The 11,034-nt window shown below is 35.3% G+C and overlaps 1 protein-coding gene across 1 annotated transcript; it reads left to right on the forward strand.

Annotated features, from left to right (window-relative positions):
• The first annotated feature begins 1,319 nt into the window (after positions 1-1,319).
• Positions 1,320-11,033, forward strand: galca (galactosylceramidase a). The gene is made up of 17 exons (XM_026923305.3): positions 1,320-1,550; positions 1,665-1,733; positions 2,452-2,515; positions 3,598-3,711; positions 5,391-5,530; positions 5,624-5,662; positions 5,787-5,914; positions 6,008-6,163; positions 6,278-6,402; positions 7,655-7,782; positions 7,925-8,014; positions 8,102-8,191; positions 8,296-8,440; positions 9,469-9,649; positions 10,148-10,308; positions 10,400-10,476; positions 10,566-11,033. The coding sequence occupies exons 1-17, from the start codon at positions 1,422-1,424 to the stop codon at positions 10,707-10,709; spliced, it is 1,980 nt and encodes a 659-aa protein (XP_026779106.1). The 5' UTR covers positions 1,320-1,421; the 3' UTR covers positions 10,710-11,033.
• Position 11,034: the final 1 nt, after the last annotated feature.

Raw genomic sequence — 11,034 nt, forward strand, 5'->3', positions numbered from 1 at the left:
ATTAATTAATTTATTTAAATACATGAATGTATTATTAAATACATTTAATATATATGTTATTTATACAAATGTAAAAATGTAAAGCAACTATATGTTGTAAAAATCACCTGTATTTAAATGTCATTTAAAAGATATTTTAGCCAAATTGCCACACAATAAAATCTAACAACTTTAAACAGAATAAAATATAATACAAATGAATATTAAATAGATTAAACAAATCAATAAAATAAAAACTGCATTTAATGTTTAATGTATTTAATGAAAATGTTATTTAATGTCTTTCAGTTATTTAAATATATTTAATGGATTATTAAGTACATTTAATGTCTCTAATATAAATGTTATTTGTGAAAATGTTAAAACCAAAAGAAGGTACAGTGCTGTGCAACAAAGTATCTCACAGGTACAGTCTATATGACTGTAAAGTCTTAGACACCCTGATGTTTTTAAATTAAAATTTTGTTCCAGATGTTTATTTTATGACTTATTCATTATTGAGTCAGTACAAAAACATATTCCAAGTTCCAAGCATGACTTTTTCAAAAAAAAAAAAACAAATCTAACATTACAGAAAAATCTTTGTATGTCAGTAAATAAAGTAATATGTTGCATAATGTACCACTTTTTGGACAAAACAAAAAACATAATGAAGTCTGTCAGATTTTACCTGCAAAAACAGAAGCAAGTGCGACAGTCAAAGTCTCCAGAAGAATTGTGACATTCTCCAAGATGTTCAGTAAAATTTACCAACTCATTTCCTTATAAAACTGCACTAAGTGTACCTGAGACTACTATTTTTTTTTTCTAAAGGAAAGGGTTGTCTCACCAAATATTGACTTTGTTTAGTTTATTACTGTTTACTGCTCTTTATGGTGTATTTTTATGTATTATTTTTGAAGGCATCTTTTTTTTTTGTTTTTTTGCAGCATTTCTTTGCATGTGCCAAAGACTAATTATACAGCACCTTAAAGATGCACAATAAAATCAAATAATGTCATATGGAATAAAATAATTTTAAAATTAAAATGTTTAATTTAAAAAAGGTATTCTATAATGAAAAGTGGACTTTTAAAATGTAGCTTTTACTTTTAAAAGGAATTCAGAGCTTTACTTAGACTCTATAAACATTAACGTCGTGCACTAAAATGAAGTTTATAGTGTTTTAGTTATAGGAAGGTTTTTTAAAAATAAATTTAAGGTTTCAGAAAATACGTTAGTTTTTATATTTCGCGCTTCAATCAACACCCAGGCCATGACGTAAGCTGCCAGAGACAGCCAATAAGCGAAAGCTGGGAGTGTCACGTGGTCAAGCCGGAAGTAAAACAGGGAAACAGTAACTCTGTGCTGTAAACAGCCTCTGTACTGTACTGTACTGTCAGCAACCACTGCAGTCCCGCGCTATATGGGAAGACGTCGGAATGAACTCACATGTCGGCTTGTTTCTTTTGTCATGTATTCACTTATGTGTGACAGAAATGTACATTATGGATGACAGGATCGGGCTGGGGAGACGGTTTGATGGTATAGGAGGGTTAAGTGGAGGAGGGGTAGGTCACCTGTGTAGATCTTCGTGTTTTCTGATCTACCTGTTGCTTCCTGAATGACTTAATCAGTGGCAATGAGGATGAAAGATATTGTAATATTTAATATTATGCTTTTAGGCTACTTCGAGACTACTGATCAACTATAAAGAACCTTATCGGAGTCAAATACTGGATTATTTGTTTAAGGTAAAGCACTGCACTACTGTATATCTCATTTTACTCAGTTAATCCTTTCATGCTTATTGTCTACATGAATAGTCAATTTTTATATATAAGTGATGTATGAAAATATAAGATGTAAATCACCTCCAAATTACTTGAGATCATTACAGTAGTTTAACATAAACATAAACATTTCTCTTGTTCTCTAGACTGCTTTCTCAGTGCAGCATGTCACTGGTACTTCTTAACAAACTTTCCATACAAAATCTCAAATTAATAAAAAAAAAATATATAGATATTGTTGTGCCAGACTCCAATGAATGCCTAAACCTTTTTTATTATTGAAGATTGATTTTTTTAACCTCTGAAATCAGCTGCATTGTACAACAGTCCTAAACTGCATACATTTTGTACATGTAAAGAATATTGCTATATTTTATTGAAAGTGGTATTTTGTGTTCAGTTGTTGTTTATAAATACATTGAAAGATTTCATGTACAATGTTTTTAATATTTTTTACTCAGGGTAGTCCAACACTTATTGACAATCTTTTTACTTTTTAATATAAGTGATATTTCAAAATAAGTGGTCAAAATGTTGAGCAATTCAAGACCATCTAAAGAAGCCATCTAAAGCATCTAAAGCATGTAAAGCATGTAAAGATGTTTTTAAATTATTCATAATTGAAAAAGTTAAATACTCTTTAATAAGTAGTGCTTGCTTCTGTTTTTATTCCTTTTAGCCTAACTTTGGAGCGTCACTACACATTCTTAAAGTGGAAATAGGAGGCGATTCCCAAACCACAGGTAAGAAACATCTGGTAAATCTGTCTGTGACGGAACTGTTGACGAGATGAAATATCCTAATCCTGATTTGCAGGATTAAAGCAATATTGAGCCGTGCTCTGTCTGTAAACTGTACCTGTCACATGATCTGCTGTTCATGAAGTCACATGCCTGTCAGGCTGATACGGTGCTGTTGACACTAAAAAAACAGTGACACAGAGTGGAAAGGGTAGGCCAGTGATTTTAAATTTTCCTGGGATCAGAATTGCTTAACTCCCTCTTAATTATTACACACACTGACTGCAATTCAGGCTACATGAGAATAGGGAACAGGGAACATATAGGGTAAAGAATAAAATAAGTCAAAATACTATCTTAAGATGGTTGTAATGAGTATATAGAGAAGATGTAATACCAGTACATTATAGTGCACAGTACTTGACTCTAGGTCTGGCGTTGGTTTGTGAAGAAGCAAAATGATAATTTGACTCAATTTTATTTGTATAGCACATTTAACAATAGATATTGTCACAAAGCTTTACAGATATCCAGATGTTGATTTAGATTCCTAATGAACCACCCAGAGGTGACAATGGCAAAGAAAAACCCCTTGAGATGACATGAGGAAGAAATCTTGAAATTAACCACACTCAGAAGGGAACTCATCCTCTTCTGAGAGTCAGTGAATAATGCGATTATAAATCATTACAGCATACAGGTGTAGAAGTGTATAGACAAACAGCATTAAGTGTATTAAAATGATGTTCAGTAGGAGCAGATTATTAATAAGAGTTCTGGGATGAGCACAGGACAGTCTTTATGATTACAGCAGCAGTTCTTAGGTGAAATTATCCACTGAAATAAGTGTGAGGCTTGGGCATATACTTGGGTTTTGGGACGTGTAAATCTTTAGGGTATTAGGCAACTAAAATTTTAGATACATTGGTTTTTCACTTCAGTAATGACCATTTAGAATGGGACCTTTAAATGTCATTTTTTTAACACTCCAGTTTGGACCATACAAATGTTTCAGGCTACATCACTTCAGAACAGACAGTTTCATGTTTGTCTTTTCGTCTGTGTGCATTTGTTTTCTACTACAGACGGTACTGAGCCTTCACACATGCACAATGGGACTGATGTGAATTACTTCCGTGGCTATGAATGGTGGCTTATGAAGGAAGCCAAGAAGAGGAGCCCAAACATAACACTCATTGGTAGAATTACATTTCATTTGATTAGGCTAAAGACCAGACGATCTTGAGAAGGAGAACATTACACAGATATGATCAACTCCAGAGCTATTTGTACCCTTCATGAAAATGAACAAAAATAACTGTATAGAATGAATAATATGAGTACCTGATTATAACCTTAAAACAGCTTTATTACTAGTTGGAGAGGCCTCCACCGCCAACAAGTCTAGTCCTTCTTGTTACTAATTTGGATGAGTGAAAAACCCTTAAAATATACTTCAAACACGAAAGACGCTATTGAGGAAAAGCTATTTCAGCATTTGACCTTGCTGTCACCTTGACCCCGGTTGGATCAATTCCAAAATCTCTTGGTTACAATAATAACCCCTTATAAATCCAACAAACATTCAACTATTCCTTCTTTTTATTTAGTGTGCTAACGAAAATCTTCTACGGATGGAGTGACTGTTGAGAAAAATCGTAGATAGCCAGAAAATGGGCCTTGAGTTTCTGAGCGAAAAGGTGTAAGTAATATTTCTGTATGACAAACAGGAAGAAAGCTATTGAAGGAAAACTATTTCAGACACTTAGTTTGCACCTGAATCTGCATGTGTTTCTATTCAGCTAAGGTCTTATAAGGCCTGTGTCTTTAAAAAAAAAAAATTAAGGTGAAGTGTTTTCAGGAAAGAATAACAGCACTGAGTCTTCTCCTGCAATGTCGATTAGACTTCACTTGTAAAGGCATCTTGGCCCTGTCTGAGCCTCCTGGCCGAGGAAAGAAGAAGAGTTGGGCGGAAGTATCCTGGTATTTGTGATGCCATCAATTAGCCCCAATTTACACCAGTGATGGTTCCTTTTTCAAAAGATTTGGTCTCATTTGAGAATACACAATTTCAATTCAAAAGTTCCACTGCCACACTCCTGAGAAAAACAGAAAAGCATTCGCCCTTTCTTCTGGAGATCGTGAGAATCCCATTGATGCCACAGAAATCCACACCAGAGAGCAAAATTGGTCATGTCCTCTGGGTGGGAGGGATTGCACATTCTCCTCGCCTGTCAATCAGAGTAACACTAGCCAATAGTGGACATCCGTGAGCTCATGTATGCGGAAGAGGGCGCCGCATACATCTCCGTGTATTTTTCTCGGAGATCGGCAGGAAAAGCTTATTTTGTTATGGAGTGTATTGTTATGGAGGTGGCATCTAAAAATGGATTTTGAACTTGAATGGAAAATGTGAATTATTTTATATAATTTTTTATATCACTTTATTTTTTTGCCAACATTCTTGAAGGGTGCCAATAATTCTTGACTTGACATCATATTTTTGGCAATTATCATATTTATCTCAGTGATCCTTACTTCTTTCTCTGGATCTTGGATAACTGTATCCTACTGAATGCTTTTTATTCTTATTTATTTCTTTTTCTGTTACACCACCTGCATAAATTAGGAAGTCAGTAAGGAGGTAAGTAGTTTTCCAGGTTCTTGAGTGGAAACATTTTTTGCCAACATTCTTGAAGGGTGCCAATAATTCCTGACTTGACATATTTATATATTCAACATCATATTGTTGGTAATAATAATATTTGTCTCCATGATCTGTACTTCTTTCCTTCGCTTACTTCATTAATCATTATTGTATGTATCTCAGCATCTGACCTATGTATATGATCTCATGTCTCATGTTTGATGTTTGAAGGTCTGCCCTGGGCTTTTCCAGGATGGGTTGGTAATGGGAGCAACTGGCCTTACAACTTTCCAGACATTACAGCTAACTATGTTGTGTCTTGGGTGACTGGAGCCAAACAATATCATGGTCTTGATATTGATTACATAGGGGTATGGCTTTTTTTTTGTTCATTAGGCTATTAATCTAAAATTGTCCCAAAATAATGCAGATATTTTAACTTGTTGTTAACATTTAATTTTTAGATATGGAATGAACGGGACTTTGATTCAAAGTACATCCAGGTAAAATAGGACTTTTTGATTAGTATGCCACTTGAGAACCTGATGGACTGTTAAAAAAAGAAATGAAGGTATTTTTTTTTATGATTCTTTGTTTTCTGAAAATGTTCATGTTGTGAAAATTCAGGTGCTTCGAGACACATTAGACCGAGCTGATTTACCAAATGTAGGCATTATCGCAGCAGATGGGGATTGGGCCATTTCCAATGCCATGCTTGTTGATCCATATCTCAATGATGCTGTTGAAGTTATTGGGTAAGACAGAGATCACATTATCCATAACAACTTATTATACACCCTTTCACTTCCGTTCACAATATAGGTTAAAAATGATCATTTTCATTCCAGTGTTCACTACCCTGGTACCATGACTGTCAAGGAGGCGCTGTTAACGGGTAAAAAGCTTTGGTCTTCTGAAGATTACAGCACGTTTAATAATGACATCGGGGCAGGATGCTGGGCTCGAATTCTTAACTGGAACTATGTCAATGGCAGGATGACATCGTGAGTAAAATACTCCCAAAACCTCCTCACTTAGCAATGATGAATTACTCAACAACTCCTCTGTTTAGAGTTATTTCTTCTTCTTATTTATTTATTTATTTTTTTACAAACTAGGACAATCTCCTGGAATCTCATAGCAAGTTATTATGAAGATCTGTCTTTTGGTCGAGACGGTTTGATGACTGCAGAAGAGCCATGGAGTGGGAATTATGTTGTGGAATCCCCAATATGGATAACCGGTAAGCCTATGTACACAGTTTATATGTAAGAAGTATTATATCAATCAAAGATTTCATATTTTAAGGAGAAGTTGGGTGAAATGTTATCGTCACAATTTCCCTCCATATATAAATGTCGTCAATCAGCCAATTTGCCTCTTTTAGTTGTGCATTAAGCCATGAGGCTAATGTAGCTAACAGGTAACTCGAATTTGTTTTCAATTTGTAAATACAAGCCAAATCTTGATATAATGTTTATATATATATATATATATGTATATATAACTCCACTATTAATTTTATTTTTTCCCCAAATTTTTCAGTTTTCTCATTTTTTGTACGCATTACAAGTTGATAAGTTAATGACCTGAGATAATGAAGGCTATAATCTAACATAGGCTGTAAAAAATCATTATTGTTGTTGTTGTTTCCTGGATTTTGCAGTTAAGTTTGGTTATCTTAGATTTTTCAAGACTTTTACACAATTCCTGTTAGTCCTATGCAGCTAGCTAATCCATGAAAACTTACTGACGTGCTGGAGCTGGACACTGGGATGTAAACATACACACACAAAAACACAAAGCATGACAGAAGAATGGTTCACAGCAAATGAATTTTTCTTGATAGTATGAGGTCAGATTGCTCAAATTTTTAATTGTTGCAGAAATGTAACAGCAGTCTATCAGAAATTGTGCATATTACCGTGTTTATATCTGAAATTTATTTTTATTTATAAGCTCACATAAGCTTACAGAGCCATATCGGTCTAGCTACTGTTACGCAATGACTCAATGTTTATGCAAACAGAACTGCAATAGTTTTGCACTGTCTTGATAAAAAAAAGCCGAGTCACGTTTCTTGTTCTGATAAAAACTCATCCGTTATACAGGATTGATAACTTCACCTGGATATTAGAGACTTAAATCTAAAACTGTACTGAAAAAAATGACCCTGATGCTTATACTGAAGATCTTTCCAGTACGCTTAGCACTGCTTGACTTTTTAGTATACAGTTTAGATTATTGTAATTGTAATGATTTTATATAATTTAGATAATTATTAGAGTAATGATTTATATTCTCACTATCCGGTGTCACTCTGAAGAGGATGGGTTCCCTCTGGGTTGCTTATTAGGGATAAATCTAAATCTATATCCGGATATCTGAAAAGCTGCTTTGTGACAGTGTCCATCGTTAAAAGCGCTGTATAAATCAAATAGAAGTGTATAGAATCATGCGTGCTTAATCGATCATCTTGTGTGTTTGTGCTGTAGCTCACACTACTCAGTTTGCACAACCTGGCTGGACATATCTCCAGACTGTAGGGAACCTCACACATGGTGGAAGTTACGTAGCATTAACAGACGGCCAAGGGAACCTCACCATCGTAATAGAAACCATGGTGGGTGTATCTATCTATCTATCTATCTATCCATTTATTTATTTATGAATTGTAGGATATTACAATTTTAAATGAAACACTTAGTGTTGTGCCACAGTGAGAAACACTGTAGTCTTTTTTTCCTTCCACTTTTTTTTTGCAGACTCACAATCACTCGCAGTGCATTCGGCCTTCACTCCCTCCTTTCAATGTTTCCGCTCAGGAAGCAACATTTCAGCTCAAAGGCTCCTTTGTAGGTGCAGCCTCTCTTTAATATTATCAAGTGGCCTCTTGTTATGTAGGAAGTTAAGCTGACTGTCCCGTTTCCTTCTTTTTCTAGGCTGCAATCACTCAGCTCCAGCTATGGTACTCAAAACTGGATTTCAGTACCAAAAAAGACATACTCTTCAAGAAAGCTGATCCCATAAAGGTGAAAAACAACTCATTTTGGTTTTTATCTTCCAAACACAGGACATCATTATAGCTCGTGTCATTTTATCTAGCATGACTTTTAATTGTTGTCTGTCTGAACAGGTTTCCAATGGACGTTTTACCTTGAAAGTGGATGTTGATGAACTTTTCACCATCACAACTGTCACCACTGGACAAAAAGGCTTCTACCCTGATCCTCCAGATTCTGCTGTATTTCCCAAGAGATACTTTGATGACTTCAGTGTCCGTAGGTTTGACCGTGTCTTGATGTTTAGCCTCACATTCTAGTTTAACTATATTTTTCAGTGCTCATGTGGTGATACTAATATTTTAAGTCAAGTAGCTTGCAGTTTAGTTGAACTATTTGAGCACGTAAGTAGTAGAGAATCGCTGATGCCATATAGCAATATCCTAACCTACATAAACTATCAATTAAGTCTGGTGGTTGGAAACAGACAAATTACCAGACAATAAGAGCTTTTATTTGATTGGCTATTACTGCAGAAACTGGTGTTTATTTTTTCACATTTTTTTTATCCATCATTTCATTCATCGTTCAGAACCTAATAGACATTTTCTAAAGAGATATGTGTGACTGGTCTTGTTCTGAGGTTCCCAATCATCTAGTGTTGGCTATAAGCACCTCGTCTCTGGCTTAAGAAATACAATTCAGACCTGTTGCTCTACATAGGACATTGCGAGAGTGTCAACTTTTTTACGGCAATATTACTGGTACATACCAGATATCACACATACATGTGTAAACTTTTGCAAGAATAAACTTTCCTTCTGCAACTTTTTCGTTACACAAGGACAAACCAGAAACAAGCAATCACATCTAATGGGTCTACAATCAATGATGGAGTGGTCTAAAAATGTAGATAAACCCTAAACTTTAGTGAGCGTCCAGTCATGTGACTATATAATTACAGAAATTACCACAGAAATTAACCAGGGAATATCTTTCCGTTATTATTATAATGTTAATAATAGTGCACTAAAGCAAACATCTTAGAGCTGAGCGTAAGTAATGCTTTCCTGCAGTCCCTGAGAACATTCTCCATTCTCCATTATAGTCCATGGAAATGTTTATTGAAAATTTTGTCCCATTGTGATAAGGCTAGGTGATTTAATCTTCTGCTATTTATCTGAGGGGCTTTTTTATTTTATTCCCTCCGATGAGTGGAATGACATCTTTAAGCTTGTCAAGTCTAGTCAAGTAAACCTACTAGGTCTAACATTATTTTTCTTTCTTATTTTTCCTCTCATGCTCAGAAAACCCTCCCTTCTCAGAGGCCCCGTATTTTGCTGATCAGACAGGTGTGTTTGAGTACTTCACAAACCTCACGGATCCAGGGCCACACAACTTCACTTTACGCCAGGTGGTCACCCAGCGGCCAGTTTCGTGGGGTTACGATGCGGATCAGACCATCAGTGTCATCGGTGACCACGCCTGGTTGGTTCATAACGCATTAAGCATGGAGCATATCTGCTTGATCCATCATGTTAGGCAGTGATCTTTATTTTTAAATAATTACCTTTCTGAATATTAATTGTCTCAAAGTACTGTTGATTTCGATAAGATATTATTTAAGACAAAATGAAAATGTAAGCCCATTAAAATAATGAGTTTTCTGATATCAGGACACTTTGGTGGTATTAATAGCAAACTTGCCATCATCTCCACCTTGTGCCATTTGAAGTATAAAAGAAAATAGTGCACACTTGCCAGCCAATCAGAAACAAGCATTTTTATGATCACATAGTGATCATAATTTGGATTTTAGTCTTTAAGTATAAAGTAGGGTTATTACTACCTGCAAGTGATGGTGTTAATGTTGTTACAAGTTCTTCTATTTCATATGCTCAGTTTTCTGCTAATACAGTAGCTACATTTTTATTTGCTATTTGCTTGGATCTGCAAAATTTGATTCATTGATTACCATTTAATCAGGCAAGACATATCAGTCTCCTGTGACATTTACCTTGAAACTGAGGATGGCGGAGTCTTCGTTGCAGCCAGGGTGGATCAAAGCGGGGAATCAGTCCGAAGGGCCATGGGTGTATTTTACTGGGTTTTTGCAAATGGCACGTACAAAGTGACCAATGATATAGGTCAGTGACCAATCCTGTAGCTCTTACTTTTTCACCAACAGTGTGTTTATCAACCTGAAAATGCACTGAGAGTGTTTTCATCTTGTTTAAGGTGGAGAAAAAGTTCTTGCTGAAGGATTGTCAGGGACAAGACCAGGAATATGGCACACACTCACTCTCACAGTAAAGGTAAAAACTTTTTAGATATGAGAAGAGAAACTGGAATGAATTAAATAAATCAGAGCTTTTTCCTGTAATGTGCTGTTTTGTTTTAACAGGGTAATTTTGCCTTCGGAATGCTGAACGGTTTTCCTTTATGGAAGAATGCTGTTGTTCTTCAACCCAAGAATGGCTGGGCTGCAATTGGAACATCCTCATTTGAATTTGCACAGTTTGATAACTTTCTGGTGGATGCAGACTGATTACTTTTTTCTAACTGCTTTCAGTTCAAATACATATTCACCATGCACTCATGCTGCCTTCAAGTCCTGTTGGAAATATCGTAAATATGAGGTGAATACACATGAACACCATCACAATGTCACAATTACAACTCAGGAAATTGTTTATTTCCCAGTTGTCAATAACAAAGTCATTGCGGCCCCAAGTATGAAAGTGACATTTATAACAGACAGTAAGATTTAGGTGGTAATTTTGCATGTTCACTGTTGAGTTCTTCATTTTCTTTCAGCAAGGCAAAATGAACTTCTTGTCATTGACAAATAAATAAATAAATAAAAACAAAAG

The sequence above is a fragment of the Pangasianodon hypophthalmus genome, chromosome 19, assembly GCF_027358585.1.
Source record: "Pangasianodon hypophthalmus isolate fPanHyp1 chromosome 19, fPanHyp1.pri, whole genome shotgun sequence".
Classification (NCBI taxonomy): domain Eukaryota; kingdom Metazoa; phylum Chordata; class Actinopteri; order Siluriformes; family Pangasiidae; genus Pangasianodon; species Pangasianodon hypophthalmus.